At 41.1% G+C, this 21244-nt stretch overlaps 1 protein-coding gene across 1 annotated transcript in view; it reads left to right on the top strand.

Moving 5' to 3' along the window:
• Positions 1-21244, top strand: part of KIAA1549 — a 209400-nt gene that overhangs the window by 157044 nt on the left and 31112 nt on the right. The window contains exons 11-12 of the mRNA XM_084643183.1: positions 10182-10384; positions 18055-18179. Coding sequence (XP_084499309.1) covers positions 10182-10384; positions 18055-18179 — 328 coding nt within the window. The remainder of the gene's footprint in view (positions 1-10181; positions 10385-18054; positions 18180-21244) is intronic.

The raw sequence follows: 21244 nt of genomic DNA, 5'->3' as shown, positions 1-21244 counted from the left end.
CACCCCGAGCACCCCTAGCTCCAGCACCTACAGCTGGACGAGTATTCCTTATGCTCCCTGCTTTGCCAGGAATCTGACTGTGTCTGTATATATCTGCAAAGAGTACTTTTTCAAGCAGGGACACCTATTAAGTCAAAGCGCACTGGGGAACTTTACACAAAGTAAAACTATTTCCCCCTGTTTATTTCCCCCCCACATACACACACACACACACACTGTTTCTCACACGTTCTTGTCAACTGCTGGAAATGGCCCACCTTGATTATCACTACAAAAGGGTTTGTTTTTTTTTCTCTCCTGCTGGTAATAGCTCACCTTACCTGATCACTCTGGTTACAGTGTGTATGGTAACACCCATTGTTCCATGTTCTTTGTGTATATAAAATCTCCCCACTGTATTTTCCACTGCATGCATCCGATGAAGTGAGCTGTAGCTCACGAAAGCTTATGCTCAAATAATTTTGTTAGTTTCTAAGGTGCCACAAGTCCTCCTTTTCTTTTTGGGGACCTTTAGTGTGCAGTGGCAGGGTCCACATGGACATTTAGTGCCAGGCACACTGGAGCACTGTAGATTTAAACCCCAGCTTACCACGCACTAACGGTTCATCTGGACAGGCCCTGACAAGGTGGCAGATCAGATGATTGGTAGATATACATATTTCATAGTTGTGGGCTGGTCCAGGTATGAGTTCTATTTTTGAATTATTGTGTATTGAGTGCATAGAGCTTTATCACGGGCAATTTTAGTATGTTTAAGTATAAAAGATAAACTTTCTACTTCTATGAACTCAGGGCTGCCTTTGTTTATTGGGCTCAATAAAACCTCAACAGCAAGACGAAAAAGCAAGAAAATAAAAAATTTTAAAATGGAACTTCTCCTTTACACTCTCTCAAAGGGTCTTCAGCACATTTTCATATTGCTTGTAGAGACTATCGGCACTTCAGGGATGTAATGAAATGTGCTGTGTTCTGCCCCCAGTGCCCACATTATGAAAAGTTTTTTGTTTTGTTTTGTACAGTGTGGAAATGGCAATAAAAAGTGAAAAAATCTGTTCCATCTGAAAACTTTCAACCTGCTCTACTTGTGTCTTCTGTGAGGGGGGCAATATTCATGAGTGTTGCTGACTGATGGTTGCCTGTGAAATTGTTCTATAACTTAGGCAATTGCTGCTGTTTTGTAGATGCTGTTGCAGCTGCTATGGGTTTTCCAAGTCTCTTTTTTCCACTTCGAGATATTGCAGGAGCTTATCCATGCTCAGTATCAAGCCTCACTCATAATTAATGCCTTCAATGGAAGAAAAATACAGTTGTTCTTGGTTTTTGTGAAGTTTACTGAGGTTCACATTAAAACTGGAGAGGAAATACAGAAAGATTGGGGAGGGTGACATGAATCACTGAAAAGAAGCTTTCATAAAGAAGGTACTTCGGAATGGATGTTTGAGAGTTTCAAGGATAATAAAAACCTTGAGGTACAGCCCTGAAGTGGAACTTTTTGAGAGATTCCCCCTTCAGTAAGTTTTTGCACAGTATGGATTTAGGGTGGCCAGATACCCCGATATTCGGGGCTTTGTCTTATATAGGCGCCTATCTTGGCACCTATGTGAATTAGACATTCCAGGGTCAAATTTTTCAAAGGGAGCTAATTATGTGCCTGTGGTAAATTGCAGATGATACAATTTAGACTTCTAATTACCTGATTTGTAGACACAACCAAGATGTTGAAACATTTACATTCTATTATTTGTGTGTGCAGTTGATTGTACCCATCAGGACTTTTTGCTCCAAAAACATAAACCCCTCCTACATGATACGGTTCTGTGGTGACCTAGAATCCTATTTTCGACGTCTCCAACTCAAGGAATATTTCCAACACACCACTGAACAACATACTCACCCACAGAGACCTTCCTACCAACACTACAAAAAGAAGGATTCTGAGTGGACTCCTCCTGAAGGTCGAAACAACAGACTGGACTTCTACATAGAGTGCATCCGCCGACGTGCACAGGCTGAAATTGTGGAAAAGCAGCATCACTTGCCTCATAACCTCAGCCGTCAGAACACAACGCCATCCACAGCCTCAGAAACAACTCTGACATCATAATCAAAAAGGCTGACAAAGGAGGTGCTGTTGTCGTCATGAATAGGTCGAAATATGAACAAGAGGCTGCTCGGCAGCTCTCCAACACCACATTCTACAAACCATTACCCTCTGATCCCAGTGTGGGGTTACCAAAAGAAACTACACCATCTGCTTAAGAAACTCCCTGAAAAAACACAAGAAGAAATCCGCACAGACACACCCCTGGAACCGCGACCAGGGGTATTCTATCTGCTACCCAAGATCCATAAACCTGGAAATCCTGGATGCCCCATCATCTCAGGCATTGGCACCCTGACAGCAGGATTGTCTGGCTATGTAGACTCCCTCCTCAGGCCCTACGTTACCACCACTCCTTGCTATCTTCGAGACACCACTGACTTCCTGAGGAAACTACAATCCATCGGTGATCTTCCAGAAAACACCATCCTAGCCACTATGGATGTAGAAGCCCTCTACACCAACATTCCACACAACGATGGACTACAAGCCATCAGGAACAGAATCCCCGATAATGTCACGGCAAACCTGGTGGCTGAACTTTGTGCCTTTGTCCTCACCCATATCTATTTCACATTTAGGGACAATGTATCCCTTCAAATCAGCGGTACTGCTATGGGAACCCGCATGGCCCCACAATATACCAACATTTTTATGGTGGACTTAGAACAATGGTTCCTCAGCTCTTGTCCCCTAATGTCCCTACTCTACTTGTGCTACACTGATGACATCTTCATCATCTGGACCCATGGAAAAGAAGCCCTTGAGGAATTCCACCATGATTTCAACAATTTCCATCCCACCTCAGCCTGGACCAGTCCATACAAGAGATCCACTTTCTGGACACTACGGTGCTAATAAGCGATGGTCACATAAACACCACCCTATACCGGAAACCTACTGACCACCATACTTACCTATATGTCTCCAGCTTTCATCCAGACCACACCACACGATCCATTGTCTACAGCCAAGCTCTACGATACAACCGCATTTGCTCCAACCCCTCAGACAGAGACAAACACCTACAAGATCTCTATCAAGCGTTCTTACAACTACAATACTCACCTGCTGAAGTGAAGAAACAGATTGACAGAGCCAGAAGAGTAGCCAGAAGTTACCTACTACAGGACAGGCCCAACAAAGAAAATAACAGAATGCCACTAGCCATCACATTCAGCCCCCAACTAAAACCTCTCCAATACATCATCAGGGATCTACAACCTATCCTGAAGGATGACCCATCACTCTCACAGATCCTGGGAGATAGGCCAGTCCTTGCTTACAGACAGCCCCCCAAACTGAAGCAAATACGCACCAGCAACCACACATCACACAACAGAACCACTCACCCAGGAACCTGTCGTTGCAACAAAGCCTGTTGCCAGCTATGTGCACATATCTATTCAGGGGACACCATCATAGGGCCTAATCACATCAGCCACACTATCAGAGGCTCATTCACCTGCACATCTACCAATGTGATATATGCCATCATGTGCCAGCAATGCCCCTCTGCCATGTACATTGGCCAAACTGGACAGACGCTACGTAAAAGAATAAATGGACACAAATCAAATGTAAAGAATTATAACATTCAAAAACCAGTCACTTCAGTCTCTCTGGTCACTCGATTACAGACCAAAAAGTGGCAATTCTTCAACAAAAAAACTTCAAAAACAGACTCCAACGAGAGACTGCTGAATTGGAATTAATTTGCAAACTGGATACAATTAACTTAGGCTTGAATAGAGACTGGGAGTGGATGTGTCATTACACAAAGTAAAACTATTTCCCCAGGTTTATTTCTCCCTTTCCCCCCATACTGTTCCTCAGACGTTCTTGTCAACTGCTGGAAATGGCCCACCTTGATTATCACTACAAAAGGGTTTTTTTTCTCTCCTGCTGGTAATAGCTCACCTTACCTGATCACTCTTGTTACAGTGTGTATGGTAACACCCATTGTTTCATGTTCTCTGTGCACATAAAATCTCCCCACTGTATTTTCCACTGCATGCATGTGATGAAGTGAGCTGTAGCTCACGAAAGCTTATGCTCAAATAAATTTGTTAGTCTCTAAGGTGCCACAAGTCCACCTTTTCTTTTTGCGAATACAGAGTAACACGGTTGCTACTCTGATACAAACACAGTGGAATTAAATGCTAAAATGTAATATGTGTCTTGGGAGTTCCAAAACTTTAGTTAGTGGTAAATGTTTCCAAATGTCTCTTAATACTGTGCTGAGAGGATGGGCTAATAGGTCACTTGGAAAAAATGTAATTTTAGAAATAATTTGGATAATTGGATAGAGAAATGGTAAAACCAAATAAGGTGCAATTAAATGTACACCTTTGTATGCACAGCAGTTGCTAGAAATAGTTTGCATTACTGGTGCATTCTGAGAGTAATACAATGAATTCACACTTGACCATGCTGTGTTATCCTCGGAATACATAGAACAGCTTAATGCTGTAAATCTGAAATTGTGGAAGTCTGTGACCGTTGTATAACTTTTAGCTGTCAGACCACTGAAGTAGATCTTCAGCGTCTGCTATTGCTATGTTTGTTGGCTTTTTTTTCGTCCCTAGATTTAAATGAATAGATATCAAAATATCTTTACTGGGAATTTTTTTTAAAGTAAATGTTCACTATTTTGTTCTGTTGGTTTTCCAGAACTGTGTGCACTAGTATTTTAGTTATATCATAATTCAGCAAGACATTTTTACAGGGTTTCCAGTGCTGTTCACAGATTAGCTGCCAGAACTGAAATATTATTCTTGGGATCAAATTTAGTTCCTTTGTTTCATTAGCAATATGTTTTGGCAACCTCTCTTCAGTGCATATGTCTCTTCAAAGAACAAGGCAATACTGTTCATATAAAAATAAATAGAAAAAACAATGTCTCAAATGTAATATGTAGACTAGTACATCAGTAGTAGCTGTAAGTGTAGGAGATGTGTGATTGATGCTTTATGAAATGAGTACGTTATTTTAGAGAAAACCAATTTCCTCCATATTGTTTTCCATTCTAACCATTCACAGATGTGTGTCCAAACATTATTATTGGAAAACAAATTGGTCTCATTCATGTTGTGCCTTTACCTAGGGATACAGTATATTGGCAAACACATGGTCTATGTTAAAGGGTCAAATGATTTTCAGCCAGTCTTCTCCCCCTTGATTGGATGAACATTTTTGAATGTCTCAGCCAAGATTTTCAAAAATGGAATCCTCATGCTAGTCTCTTTAAATCCATATTTATGGATTAAATAATAATCTGAATAAATGGTCTAATTTTTCAAAAGTGTCAGTCACCTAAGAGCTCCCATTGAATTTGGTGTCTAAATATAGACTTCAGAGGCTAACCTGAGGCACCAGTTTTTTAAACATCTTGACTCTCAATTTCAATAGATATTACCTTGTACTGAACAACAGCTGCCTTAACAATGGGTTAGCTCATTCTCTTTATTGAAGGTGTGACAGTACTGTTCACTGAATTTTGTAACTGCTTTTTGTTTTGCCATTTAGAAACTTGGCTTTAAAAATTGAGTTTTTTACAACGTAAAATTAAGCATCCCCCTAAGAGAACCTAACCTGAGATTTTCAAAGTACTGATTTTGTGCAGTCTTAGGCACAGGCTGAGAGGGCAATAAAATAAAGCTGAAAGGTTTTATTTCAGTGCCAGGACAGACAGATATACCAGAACAAATGTGTTTTCTTCAAAGAGGTGTAATAGTTTGGTCTCTTCCATTCCTACCCCCACAATTTCCATCACTGGTGTGTGAGGAATAAAATGACTGATCTACCCATGGGATTCTGGTTACCTCTATTCAGAGATGAACACAGATGGCATAATCAGGTAAGCCTGCTACAGCTTATCACTTTTTATTACCAAAAAAAAAAAGATGAAAGTAGTCTGTGTCGCACATGAAAACAAATACAGGAAGTCCTCAAGGCCTTTTCAGTCTTGAACTACGCTGATGTTATTTATTCCACTGCATCTCAGTGTTATGACCATCTTGCTTTGCTGAATATGGACTTGTGTTGCAATGTCCTTTTGACACTTGTCACCAAGAATGTGATTTTGGCCAGTATCATTTTTAAGAAGAATCATGACGTCAAAAGAATGAAGATCATAGAAATGTAGAAGTGTTTTTTTTGTTTGTTTGGGGGATTTTTGTTTTTGTTTTTTTTACAAAATTGGAGTCTATGGGCATTGTGTCTGTATCCAAAAATACACTAGTTTTTCTATTTTTAATAAAAATATTGAGCAGCGAGTATGTTTTGGGAACAGCTTAGGTCAAATGGTAGGAGTTGCATGAAGGACCACCTTTAGTAAAGCCAGACTAACTTCAGATTTTATAGATAGATACAGATATATAGTAGGCAGAGCCGGTAGCTCCTAGCCAGCTGTAGTAAAAGTTGCCTGACACTTCCTGTTTTCAGTGCTTATAACTTTGCTAAACTTTTGGCTGAAATTTCCTATGTTTGGTGTCTGTTTCAGGCTGAATCATTTTGGGAAGTTTCAACAAAAAGGGTTCTGCTATTTTAAAAGAATGAGATTAAGGAAAAATACATTGTTCTGCACATATTACTAAAACCGTGTCAGAACTGTTTTGTTGAGGAGATCTAGAGCCTCTGTGCTTTGGAGCAAGGGCTCAAAATTTGGCAGGAGGGTGGAATTTCTGCCAGGGATATGTCTTCTGTTGAAAAATGCAACCAAGTTGTAAACCTTAGAAAAATTGCAGTTTGCACATTAGGCTTTTTAGACGAGTTTGGGGGCAAAATTATCAGAAGATTCCATCTGTACTGAACATGCTCTATCCCAAGGTTGCAGAGGCTGAGCACAACTCTCCTTGCAATGGATAGGGCTATGGGGGTCAGGCACCAGAAGTGAGACCAGGGATATCCCATCTCTCCTGTGCTCTCAGTGCTCCCTCTGCTGGCACCCAGGCAGCGAGGAAGAGAAACCTGCTGCCTGGGAATGCAGAAGGGATAAAAGATGGACCTGGGAGGGCAGCAGAGGGAATAGACTGGAAATGGGAACCCTAGGGAGGGGAGACAGGGAGTGACTGGGCAAGAAGATTGAGACTGGGAACAGGAAGATTGGGACTGATGTTTGATGAGGAACCAGAGTGGTCAGACGTGGGAGAAACAGGGCAGAGTGGTGTGTGGCAGGAGACCACATGCCCCTCCAAAACCTCAGGAATGGAACTAGATATTCCTGAGTCACCATTCCTCTGCTGTCAGCAAGTGACTCTGAAACCACCGGCAAAGTGCATATCTCATTCTCCTTTAGTGGCAGATCCACATGGAAGATAACAGCCTCCCTTTCTCTGCATTCCTGGCTCATTCACTAGACACCTTCTATCTTCTGCAACAGAGGAGGCAGATAGCAGCCTCTTGCACTACACAGTTCTGATTCATCCTTGGAGAACAGTCCATCCTGTGTACTGAATGAGGCAGGGGTTCTGGGGGAAAATAATATATGATCATATAATTAAAAATTGTATATGTACAAAGGGTCTGAGTTAACTCTTCAGGGGCAACCTTAATTCTGACATTTCCTACGTCACTGGTAATTTTTAAGTAATTGGCCATTGCTAGTTGAAGCCACGTGAGTGGATAAGATCATCCAGAGTGTAAAGGGAGAAGATTCTCTCTCCTCCTCCTCCACTCCACCCCACCCAATACCAAAAGAAACACTGAAAGAATGATCAGAAAGGATTGAAGAGAACTAGAAAAGGACGGGGTTGTGAAAACCAAGGGAGGAGAAGAGTTTAAGAAGGATGGTGTGGTCTCTGCTGTTTTTGTTACTACTGAAGCCAAGGAGGATGGGGATGGAGTAGACGATCTGAGATTTAGGAAGAGGCTGCAAAAGACCTCAGGTGAGTGTGTTTTTGGTGGAATGAAGGAGGAAGGATGGAGTTGGAGAGGAAAAACTTGAGATAGCAATTATAAATGGCACACTGCATAAATGTAAAGAAAAAGGGCAGAAGGAAGATGGAGCCATATTTTTGGGGTTAGGGCGGGTGTTCTGCTCGTGGGGGAACAGACCAGAAAAAGAGTCAGACCTTGTGGAGGAGTGGTAGGGAGTGGGTGAGAATAGGGATTGCGGGGAGGGCAGATAGTTGCCAGGAGTATATGGGGTCTAGTGAGCAAGTGAGTGGGTTGGAGGAAAGGGTGTTGAAGAAGATGAAAGGGGGTGGGGAAGTGGAGGAGAAAGGGAAAAGAGGAAGATCATGTCAGACATTGGTCTTTTTTATATATATATATTTTAAAGTCAATAAGATTGTGTGCAGAAGAGGGGGATGTGTTGTGGGGGAGAGGTTCAGATACGTGGCTGGGATTGTGGGCACGGAAGTCAACAAAGGTGGAGAAACAGCACTAGATCCTCAGCTGGTATAAATCAACATAGCTCAGTTGAAGTCAATAGATCTGTGATTTATTCATTTCTGGATCTGGCCCATAATGCTGAATGCTGCCCTCTTTCACCTTGCAGGGGAGAAGTGTGTGTGGGAGGGGTAAATTGAGGAAATCCAAAATATCTAGTAAACTAGTAAGTTTTCTCCTCTTATGCAAAATGTACCCAAAAAGACATGATTGGGCATGTGTTATATATGCCCTTGTCAAGGAATCTTTTCAACAGTAGGGCTTCTATCACCATCTGCTGGATCAAGCAGACAGTGCACACTTCTTCAACATGCTCTTCTAGAACCTTTGGAAAATATTTTGACCATCTCAAAATGTTCCATAGGCAGACTTGTTTTGGCATTTTATCAGCCTTTTTGTAGTTGGAAACTACATGCTAGGCTTAATGAAAGGGGGCTCATTTAAACATTTAGAACTAGATGCACCCGTCAGCATACTCAGACACACCTTTCGGTTTCTCTTCAAACCTATTTTGGGAACAAACAGAGTGGTGGGTGTGTTTGTTATGCAGCCATCATATGTGTGTGTTTGCTGTGCAAACTGGAATTGTCAAAGGTTTTTCTTACTTTCAGCTTCCAGACTTTTTAATTAAATGTGACCTAAAGAAAAGCAATTTTTTAAAAAAAATGTGTACAAAATTAGAATGGAACAGTTTCTGATTATTTCAAGGTCTGGAAAATTAGCAGGTGAACTTCTCATTCTCATAATTTGATTAAGTTGAAAGAGCCAAAAACAAATATTATTAAAGTAAGTTAGTTATTTTATAAATGTTGTTTAGACTATTAAGGCCCAATTTTGAACTCCTTACTCAGATAAAATTCCTATTAAATCCTGTAGGAGTGTTACCTAAATAATGATGTGAGGGCCATAACGTCTTTAGATTAGCAGAACTTGACAAACTTTTTTCCCCGCATCCAGAGTGAAGCCTAGTATAGGTAGTAAAAGAATTTTTAATCTTGTGGTTTCCTGAGGCCCTGTAACTCCTTTCCTGCTTTCCCACCGGGATTGCTGTTGCTTAAAGCACAGTACTATCCCATCAGTAACAGTGATCTGATTGCACCTGCACTTTGGCTTTGTGGTCCTGGTGAGGATTGGTCCTTCAGAGCACCGCTTCCCAGTCAAAACAGTCATCTGTTGTAATTTAGTAATACTATACAAATGGGTAAGGAAGGATAGTCTTGGATCTGATCTGGTATGGCAGTTTCTACAGTCCTCTGTATCTCTATGCCTCAGTCTCCTCATCTGTAAAATGGGAACAATAATCCTTCCGTATCTCTTAGGTACTGAGAGACACCTGTAAAGTTTGTGCAGTGTTTTGAGATCCTCAGATGGAAAACCCAATGAAAATGACGGGTATTATTGTAATTATTAAATCTAAGGAATTAGTTGTCTGTGTGGTAGCAACATAATGCCTTCTCTCCCCTGGAGCTGTTGCCTTTGTATCTTAAAATATATATAAACTGAAAACATGTTTGCAGATATAGTTTTTCGTTTTCTTTTTACAGCGCTTTCCCACTCACCCTGGGAACCTGTTTTCTGGTCAGCATCCTAAAGATCATTGGTTACAACTCTGAACAACAGTCTGACATTAAGCTTTCACACTGTGTCTTCTAATATTTTTTGTTTGGTCTTTATTCTTTCATTACAGCTACAAGCCCCCAGTGTGAAGGGGTTTGATTTTGCTAAGCAGCATCTGGGCCAGCACAACAAAGATGACATCCTGATCATTCATGAGCCAGCTCCTCTTCCAGGACCTATTAAGGACACTACCCCTTCTGAAAATGGAGATGTGCCAAGCCCCAAATCAAAGACCGCTTCAAAGCCTTCAAAGAATGTTCGACACAGAGGGAGGTTAGTTCAGCTGAAGAGAACTAGTGTTGGCTAGATTATGGTTAATTAAATGCAAAGTGGTATTGTAAACTGCAAAGCATTTTCAGTGAAGGATCCTCGACTTTGGAACTGCTTTTTCTAGCAGTTCATCAGAGCTTATGTCTAGCTACTTTATAGGCGCCATTGCAAGGCTGCTTTTTTTTTTTTTTTTTGGCTTTTAATTGCAGCATTTTCAGTTAAATGGGATATCTTGGGCAGGGTGTAGGTTGGACAGAATCAGAGCATTACCTATTATTGGGTAATGTTAAGTGTATTGCTTTTAATGCATTGAATTTTGTAATTGCTTGTGGTTAGTAGGGGAATGGGTGATTAAGAAATCCTATTAGTGATACTAGTTGCAATTATTATATGTAAGTCAGACTAAAATTCCCACAAATCAACAAAAGCTTCCAAAACTCAAAGACAACACTCTTTTCTGTGCCCATCACTGTGTTACCTATCTGCTAAATGTCCAACACTCTCCTCAAACTGATGTCAGGCAAAAAGGTCCACAGCTAAGCAAGTTGAGAACAACATATCACCTTTCACTTAGAATTTCCTGACCGTCAGCAAGGGCTGAATGACATCATCATTCATCCACTACTCATTGCATTGCCAGAGCCAGAGAGAATCAGGCCTGTGGGGAGAAAGGGTGTGTAGCTGAGACAGTGAGTTAGAGATATTAGTGCTGTGGCATTTGTGATGACTGAAGCCATCCATCTTCCTCTCTCATAGAGCTATTAATTATCTTGAGTATTGTGATGAGGAAGGTCTCCTACCAGCCCAGTTCTCTCTGTCTTGTGCAGCATACTGAGGAAGGAATGCGGTACTCTGATATTCTCCTGAATATGTGTATGTCACATAACTAAACTTCACTAGAGCTGCTGTCGGAATCGTTCTCACCAAAGCAGGACACTGAGATATGTTGCAGCTTTGCAGAAGAGACTGGATATTAGTTTGTGGAAGACGGGTGGCTTCCTCGCTCACAAATGTGCTGATTGAATGAAAATCACTGGTGCTTTATGAAACCACCTATATCAAGTGTTCGCAATTTTGGCACCCATAACTTCTACAGCCTCACTCCTCACCGTGCTTCCACACCCAAGTCCCTGGGCTGATGATACCCTACTCCCTTACCACATTTATCAGTGTTGATGCATATCAGCATTTAAAAGCTGAATGTGGTTGAGAATTAGCAGGGTGTGTGATGGATGAAGATGATGGGTAGGAGGTGCATATGGAGGAGCGGGGCTGTGTGAGGACGTGGGGCGTAGGATTGTATCATTACTGTAAGTGGGTGCCTAGGAAGAGTGCAGGGGGTGGGGTGGGGGGCATTGAGGAAGTCTGTGAGGGAAAGGAGTGTGGCATTGCCGGGAGAGTACTGAGTGGTGTGCAGGGGTGTAGCCGGACATGACAGTTGATTGGGCTGTGGGGGCATACAGAAATTTGGACTGTGAGAGGGAAATGTGGGACAAATGGGCCAGAGCTGGGTGGGGCCTGATGGGAAGAAATGAAGCAGAGATGAGGAGCCATGGTATGATGAACCACAAGTGGCTCAGCAGAACAGAGCTCCTCTCCGCTGCACTTTCCACCAGTTCTTCCTCCTCTCCCCTTCACATCTCTGCTCACTCCCACCCCTTCTTCACCATCCCTGTTTGCAACCCTGATGCCCCCCAACACACACAGCCATTTGTCCCTTGCTGTGTCCCCCAGCATGGTTGCTGATCCCACCTTGGCTGCCCACAGTGCTGCTGCATTATGACAGGGGGAAACCAAGAGAGATGGTGGGTGAGGATGTGGAGAGGGAGTGTGGGGTGTGTGTGGAGAGAATATTTTGGGTGGAGAGGCTTGCTGGGAAGAATGAGGGGCATACAGATGGTGCTTTGGGGGTCTAAGCAGCACGCTGTCTCTGCACTGACTTGTCAGCACTTGAAGGGCTCTTCATCTGCTGCTGCCTGGACTCCCTAGTGCATTGCACTGGCAGAACTGTGGGGAACCCCTGGTATATCATTGCCTCTGCACAGAAGCACTTGACTCCTCTGGTTCTCCGCAGCATGGTGTGCCAGAAAGCAGAGGATGGGCATCCCCTTTTCCTTCCCACCTAAGTCTCCCTGCTCAGTGTCAGATCGCTGCACCCCAACTCACCCCTATAAATCGCCACACCTCTCCACTCAATCCCTCATGCACCTCAGAGCTTCATTCACTCTTCTGGCCTCCTGACACCCTTGCTGCCACACATGGGCTTCTCCAGAGCCCATTCCTCATATTCCCTGCCTCCCCATGGGCTTTGTAAGGAGTAGAGCTAGTGAGTCAGGGACCGAGGCTAGCAGCATCCCAGAAAACAGAAGCAGTTGAAGGAATTTGTCACTTCTGTCAGCTAATATTGGCTCAGATCAATTAGATTATTCTAAATGAGAGAGATGAGTTCATGTGTTTCATTTTAAAATTTCAAAAGTGGCCTGTGTCAGAGAGATTATCAGAATGTGTAAGTGTGTGAAAAGAGAGAGAGTAGTTTGGAGTTTGAGAGCTCTGTGGTGTCTGAGGGTTTTAGCAGGACTCAAAGGAAAACATGGTAAATTTTCAAAAAGAAGCTTTTTTAAATGTTTCCTCTGGATAAGTTAGTAAATATTTTACTTAAAAAATCATTATGCCAAATTTGAAATGTGGGCATTTCCCCTCCTGCTTTAAGTGCAATCTCCATGTAGGCTCAGCTGTGGAGTCACTTCATAATATGTTGATGTGCAGCTGCCAGTGAGACGTTTAAAACATTTTCTCCCTGCGGGAGGGAAAGACGGACACATTACAGATTTATATTTTATGGATCATTCCTTCAGTTCTTTGGTTTTGTGGGTATGTACAGAATAAAACAGAATCTGATTCAATATAATGCTGTACAAAACAGTATGGTGAATATTCATATTTGTTATTTGTATTTACTGAAATACTGAGTCATGGACTAGGACCCTATTGTACTAGGTACTGTACAGACACAACAAAAAGATGGTTTGGGCCCCAAAGAGTTTACAATCTATGCATAAAAAAAGAGATAGCAAATGGATACAGACAGGTGGGAAGCTAGAAGAGAACAATAAACCAGTGTTGGTCAACATGATAGGTCTGTGGTCTCAGCACGCCACGAGCCTGACTGTTGTCAAGGGTTTTTTTGTAGGCATCATGGCAGAGGAGGGTTTTGAAGGAGGATAATAAAGTAGTTTTGTTGATGTTTACGGGGAGCTACTATAAGTGTGAGGGGCAACATGGGAGAAAGCACAAAGGTGCTTGTTTGAAAATTTAATTAGTGGGCAGAGGAGGCTGACATCATGGGCTGATCAAATGGAAGAGACTTATGATATATAAACTATTTATTTATTCAAGTAGCACCTAGAGGCCCCAACTGAAATCAGGGTCCTTTTGTGCTATGCAAGGTACAAATGCATAATAAGGGACATTCCCTGCCCTGAACATCTTACAATAGCACCCAGCAAAATGGAGCCCCAATCCCTAATAAGGCATTTGTATGCTACCATAAAATACATATTTACTAAAAATCTAAATAGAAAAGACGAAGAGTGGGAGGTAGAACAAAGGCATAGAATGAGGAAAATGAGGAAATTAGTAAACAGGAATGAAAAGGAACTGTCATAAGAGTGAAATGCCTGCAAGCTGCATGGAAACTTTTAAAAACACCATGATAGAGGCTCAAACTAAACGTAACCCCCCAAATAAAAAACACAGCAAGAGGACCAAAAAAATGCCCCCCTGGCTAAACAACAGAATAGGAGAGGTGCTTAGAGACAAAAAGACATCCTTCAAAATTTGGAAATCAAATCCTATTGAGGAAAATAGTAAGGAGCATAAACTTTGGCAAGTCTAGTATAAAAGTATAAATAGGTGAGCCAAGAAAGAATTTGAAGAGCAGCTAACAGATGACATGAAAACTACCAGCAAAAAGCATTTTTAAGTACATCAGAAGCAGGAAGCCTGCCAAAAAATCCAGTGGAGCTACTCGACCATCAAAGTGCTAATGCAGTACTCAAGGAAGGGCCATTGTGGGGAAGCTAAATGAATTCTTTTCATCAGTCTTCACTGCAGAAGATATGAGGGAGATTCCCACACCTGAGCCATTCTGTTTAGGTGTCAGATCTAAGGAACTGTCCCAGATTGAAGTGTCAGTAGAGGAGGTTTTGGAACAAATTGATAGCTTAAATAGTAGTAAGTCACCTGTACTAGATGGTATTCACCCAAGAGTTCTGAAGGAACTCAAATATGAAATTTTAGAATTACTAACTGAGGTGTGTAACTGGTGGTTTAAATCAGCCTCTGTGCCAGATGCTTGGAGGATAGTTAATGTAATGCTGACTTTTTAAAAATGCTTCAGAAGCCATCATGGCAATTACAGACCAGTAAACCTAATTTCAGTATCAGACAAATTGGTTGAAACTATAGCAAAGAACAGAATTATTAGCTATATAGATGAAAACAATATGTGAAGGAAGAGTCAACATGGCTTTTGCAAATGGAAATCATGCCTCACCAATCTATTAGAATTATTTTAAAGTATCAACAAATGTGGAAAAGGGTGATCCAGTGGATATGTTGTACTTGGACATTCAGAATGCATTTAACAAAGTCCCTTATCAAAAGCTCTTAAGGAAACTAAGTAGTCATGGAATAAGAGGGAAGGTCCTCTCATAAATCAGTAACTAGTTAAAAGATGGGAAACAAAGAGTAGGAATAAATAGTCAGTTTTCGTAGTGTCGAGTAGCAAATAGCAGGGTCCCCCAAGGATCTTTACTGGGACCAGTTCTGTTCAACGTATACATAAATGATCTTGGAAAAACGGGGAAACAGTGAGGTGGCAAAGTTTGCATACAATATGAAATTACTCAAGACAGGTAAGTCCAAAGCGACTGCAAAGAGTTACAAAGGGATCTCACAAAACTGGGTGACTGGGCAACAAAATGGCTGATGAAATTCAGTGTTGATAAATGAAAAGTAATACACATTGGAAAACATAATCCCAACTATACAGACAAAGTGATGGGGTCTAAATTAGCTGTTTCCACTCAAGAAAGAGATCGTGGAGTCACCAGCGATAGTTCTCTGGTGCAAAGACAGTCAAAAAAGCTAACAGAATGTAAGGAACCATTAGGAAAGAGAGAGATCAGGGATCAGCAACCTTTGGCACGCGGCCTATCAGGGAAATCTGCTGGCGGTATGGGACGGTTTGTTTACCTGCAGCGTCTGCAGGTTCGGCCAATTGCAGCTCCCACTGGCCACAGTTCACCGTTCCAGGCCAATAGGGGCTGCGGAAAGCAGCAGCCAGCATATCCCTCGGCCCACGCTGCTTCCTAGAGCCCCCATTGGCCTGGAACGGCGAACTGCGGCCAGTGGGAACTGCGATCGGACGAACCTGCGGATACTGCAGGTAAACAAACCGTCCCGGCCCGCCAGCGGATTTCCCTGATGGGCCACGTGCCAAAGGTTGCCGATCCCTGGGATACATAATAAGACAGAAAAATATCATAATGCCACCCTATAAATCCATCTTTGAATACTGCATGCAGTTCTAGTCACCCCATCTCAAAAAAGATTTATTAGAATTGGAAAAACTACAGAGAAGGTCAACAAAAATGATTAAGGGTCTGGAACAGCTTCCATAAGAGGAGAGATTAAAGTGTGAGACTGTTCATCTTAGAAAAGAGACAAGGGGGATATGATAGATGTCTATAAAATCATAAATGGTGGTGGAGAAAGTAAATAAGGAAGTGTTATTTACCCTTTCACATAACACAAGAACCAGAGGTCTCCCAATGAAATTAATAGGCAGCAGATTTAAAACAAATATAAGGAAGTAGTTCTTCACACAACACACGGTCAACTTGTGGAATTTGTTGCCAGGGGATGTTGTGAAGGTCAAAAGTATAACTGGGTTCAAAAAAGAATTAGATTAGTTCTTAACCAAGATGGTCAGGGATGCAACCCTATGATCTGGGCGTACCTAAGCCTCTGCCTGCCCCAAGCTGGGAGTAGTGGACAACAGGGAATGGATCACTCAATAAATACCCTGTTCTGTTCATTCCCTCCCTACCATCTGCCCCCAGCCACTGTCGGAAGATAGGATGCTGGACTAAATGGACCATTGGTATTGACTTAGCAAGGGCATTCTTATGTTCTGACAAAGAGGTGCTCAAACAGAGAGAGCTCAGCTCTCACTTTCCTGTTTGTGGGGCTCTTCTGTCTATAAAAAAGATTATGTAGTGAGGAAGATTTGTACATACTATAGTGATTCTCTTTTTTCCAGGAGTATTTTGTATTGGGATTTGAATAACCAATATACTACTTTTGCAGGAAGAGAATTTGTATAGAGTTCTATAGATAGACTGGCAGTATGCATAGGGTGAGGGAAGTTGAGTTAGGAACGCTAACAAGTGCATGTGGTGGGTTGAACTTTTGATGAACTCATCTGCCTGAGCAGCACTTATCTTAGTGTGCACTCTCTAGGGAAGGCTGACCTTTAGTTGAAGGCTTTAGTAACTGGATCAAATATCTGCCAAATCTGGCACTTAGCAAGGTTGGTGGACCAACTAGTCCGCTTCATGAAACCATTGCATTAGTGCACAGACAGACTATGAATGTTTACAAGATTATATATCCAATATGCATACTATCGCATCAGCTAATCCTCTGCTGAAGTGCTGAATTTAGAATCAGTTGCATCTAGTGTATTTTGTCCCGTTATTGTTTTGTATTCTGTTTTTTGAATAGCTGTCAGCTGAAATACGCATGCAATTCAGAGGCTGGTGGGGAAAACCACAAGATTGCCTTTAATTGTTCTATATATACCTACCATGAGCTAATTAAATTGAGTGATATAAGAAATTGTAGGTTATTCGTATTCCTGCAGCTCCTGAATGCCCAAATAGATGGAGGCCCCATTTTACTAGATACTGAACAGCCATGTAGATGACACAATCTTTGCCCCAGTTAGTTTACAATCTAAATCAAAGACAAACAAGTAAACAGAGGTGCTGAGGAGGAAGGATGGGATAACAATAATGCTAATGTGTTTCTGCATAGACAAGCTATGTCTACGATGTGTAGAAACCAAGGGATTGTATCTTTCTTTTGTTTTGTACTGTATTGAGTAAATAAAATATTAATAGCCCTGGCTGAGTGTAGGCGTAAATAGTTAGAAAACTATCAGTGTGGACTTACTTTCAGAGTTACTTTAGTAGCTGGACTTGGTAACTTCATACTGTGATACTAACTACACATTTAGTCATATTACTTTTGAAGTAACAGATGACTTTTCTGCCTGAAAAGTAATCCTGCTAGTTGCTAATGTGAAGGGCTTTCTGTTACAATTAAGATTACCTTTTTAAAAGTAAAAACAGGTTACTTAACAATCCTGTCATGTGTATGAGTGAAGTCACGGGGCACAGCATTGCCACAATTTTGCAATTCCCACATTCATGACAGAGGTAATCAGTTATGTATTATAAGTCAAAGTTCTTTCTCAAAAGAACTTTAAAAGTCCTACCAACATATGTTCTTATGGGATCTCCTTGTACCTGCTGGCTATAGCCCTTTATAAACCCGTCTAACATTTCATTCATCTTTTTTTATATCTTCTTTTTTTATGGCTGCAGAGTTTCCCCTTCAGATGCTGACTCCACAGCGAGTGAACAGTCCAGTGGGAGAGAGACAGGGGAAGAAACCGCAAGACCATCAACCACTGCCAATGAGGGCAAACCACGCAGAGCTCCAAAGAGTGGTTTGTTACATTTTTTTCTTCAGTCTCTTGCTGCAGTGTTTTGGTAGGGCACAACTGAGATACATTTCAGTGCTGCTATTTTCTAAAAAGTAATTTTTGTCTATTGGATCTTCTTGTTTTGGTTCTCCTCCATTTTTTCCCTCTCTTTATTTTCTCTTTTCATATGTTGCAGTTGGAGATCTACATGTTTCTTTCATTCAGGCATGCATCTGATCCAAGTGATATAACACCAATCACCCTCTGTTCTCTCATCCAGCAAATATGTTTCTAATCACGTCATTATGACTCTGTTGGTAGAATCTTGCAGGAAATTACAGGAGTAAGGAGATCACAACAGGACTTGACACCGTGGGGGCATATGCCTTTAACTGTGCCTTTGAAAAAGTGAGATTTAAAAATAGGGTGGCAAGTTAAGAGTTTAAAAATCAGTGTGGTGCTTGTGCATGGTATAATTTAGGAAGTCAAGATGCCTTATTATTAGCACGAGTTTTGGTAAAGACTGTTGGCATCTCATGGAAAATACTTCACGTTATTTACCTCACCCCTGTCATATTTTTATTCCATTTTACCCGCATTTTAAAGTATTTAAAATGTTTGCATGTAAACAGGATTTTGATTAAGAGCTAACACTTCTATTCATATTGCTTACTTCTCACTGGAGATTTTAGGACCAGATCCTCAGCTCATCAATCAGAGTAGCTCCAGTGTGGAGGTCCAGATACATTACAATCCTGTTTTGTACAAATGTCCTTAGTAGTAGTAAAACAAGAAAGAAGGGAATACTGGAAGTACCACAGGCAGATCTCTTTAAAAGTTGAATGGTGTTCAGAGTTTTTCATGAGGTGGCTATTGAGGAATGCAATGCCAATATACTTGAGCTAATAGCAAACATTTCCCAGTTTACCATTGTGTCAGAGAAGAGGTGATAATGAGTAAGATGCAAGAGGTCTTTATGATAATATCAATCACTAGTTCCCTTCCAAAGCACCTGTTTTTCCCCAGTGTATGCTTCTACCTACGCAGTGCTCAGCACACTGAATGATTCTGAAAGGGCTGGTTTGATGAGGCTGGTTTACCTCCTGGATGAACATTCTGTTGTAACATGTAAGCAAACAAAACACAAAGTAGGCAAATGCTGCCAGAAAATAAAGTGTGCTTCCTAGTAAACTAGAATGCAATACAGATCCCTTGCATACACCTTTCACGAGGTGCCCTTCTTATTTTGTAAGATGTCATCCTAGTGGCCTAGGGTGTATGTTGTAATGTCTTATGTTTGCTGTAAGGACCAGAATTAATGCCTGAATAAATGAGTATAATATTAGTGTTTTATGAGGAGTTAATATTATGAAAGACTGTTGGACTACTACTTGTTCCAGTCTATGTGAATCCAGCCCTATTGCATCTCATTCAATACTATCCCATTTCCTCCTGCTAGGAAACTCCCTATTTGTTACCTTGTTTCGCATCTTCCTCAGAGTTTCCATGTTAGGCTTTAGGGAGTGTTATAAGTTGTTACAGCGAGAGCTAATTTTAACTGTATCTTAATTATCTGGAAGGATTTGCTGGACAGCTGTGCAAAATGTGTCCTCTTTTTCCTTTTTGCCATTCTGGGGCTGAAGAAGCCGTTTCTCAGTAATTGGTCCTCCTGGTCAAGGGATAAAGGGGACTATTTTTAATGTTCAAGACCAGACCCCACTGTAATGGTGTAGTCTACTGCTGCTAAACTCCAGTCTGAGCCTCCTTTTCCTACAGCTAAGGCTTGGCAATCATGTATCTCACTCAGCACCAGAGCGGCCTTTTTATCATATGTTTTTCTAAATGCCATTTCTGCTGAATTATTCGTAACTATGGTGTCATCTTTTTGTGCTTTCTCCTTTATGCTGTCAGGAGCAAACAGAGTGGGTAAGTATCCTAGTGTTTGACAGCCTTTGTTTAACTGGCAGTTTTGTGGTACAAATGCGAAGAAAGGTCTTAGAAAGCTTAACTAATTGTATCTGAAGTTTGAGCCGATTTGTCCTCAGAGTCTAAAAACCAAGATTGGTTTTGAGCAATTTACTGTCAGAAAGAATTCTCAACAACACAAATTATATTAAAGGATAATTTGTTTATCCGGTAGCAAGTGCATTTTTTCTAATTGAGGCTTTTTGTTTAATTATGTGATTTGTGATATTTTGACTGAAGTATTGTATGCTAAAGTGATCTCTGTTATTCTTTGCCTTTTGGCTTCCTTCCCTGAACAGAATGTGAATAGTTAATATCTTTTAAATGGCCAATATTTATGCTGCTTTGAACTCTGTCAGCTGTTCAGTTTAATGTAGTATATATTTTTAGATAGCTCCTAGCCCTAAGTGATATCATTGTGACTCGTAAATTTAAGTCTTTACTTCCATGGGACTGGATGGCTCAAAGGGGTTGATAATTGAATAATGAGCCTTCACGTGTTCACAGTTATTATTCAGCCCAGGTCTGTTGGGACTAAAAATTACCAGTTGGCTATTCAGTGTCATATGTGAAAATAGGTTGGTGGCTTCATTAGTGTACCTACTACTGCCCATTGACTACAGTGGACTTTGGACGATGCCCATTGAAGGGAATAGCTGCACTTGGACTTGCTTTGTGTTAAATTAGGGGGACAAAATTAGAGAGCTTAGATCACATTTGTACAAGAAACTTAGGTTTTGAAAAGACAAGCTTTTGCAAAATTCTTAAAACCAATACAAATGCTCAATGTCTTTTGTTACGTTCTAGGGGAAATAATTGTTTTAACAAAGTAGCATTCCTCAGCTGCACTTGGAACCCAAGCCACTGCATTGTTTTAATACGTGAGAAGCTGAAAGTGAAAGTAACTAGAATGGACAGTGAACAGGAAAAACTAATTAGTGTGTTTAAATTGTTCAAGAGGAAAGGAAACAAACACCGTAGATAGTAAAAAGTAAATTAGGTGATAAAAATTATTTATTTTTAATCATCTAAGTTGTTGTCAATAGCATAGATAAACTCAATGAGATATCCATTGGAGATTTGCTATTCATTCTAATATTTAATATTATTTAAATAAAATGTTT

The sequence above is a fragment of the Lepidochelys olivacea genome, assembly GCF_965140295.1.
Source record: "Lepidochelys olivacea isolate rLepOli2 genome assembly, chromosome: 1".
Classification (NCBI taxonomy): Eukaryota; Metazoa; Chordata; order Testudines; family Cheloniidae; genus Lepidochelys; species Lepidochelys olivacea.
This window is presented reverse-complemented; position numbering and strand designations above follow the sequence as displayed.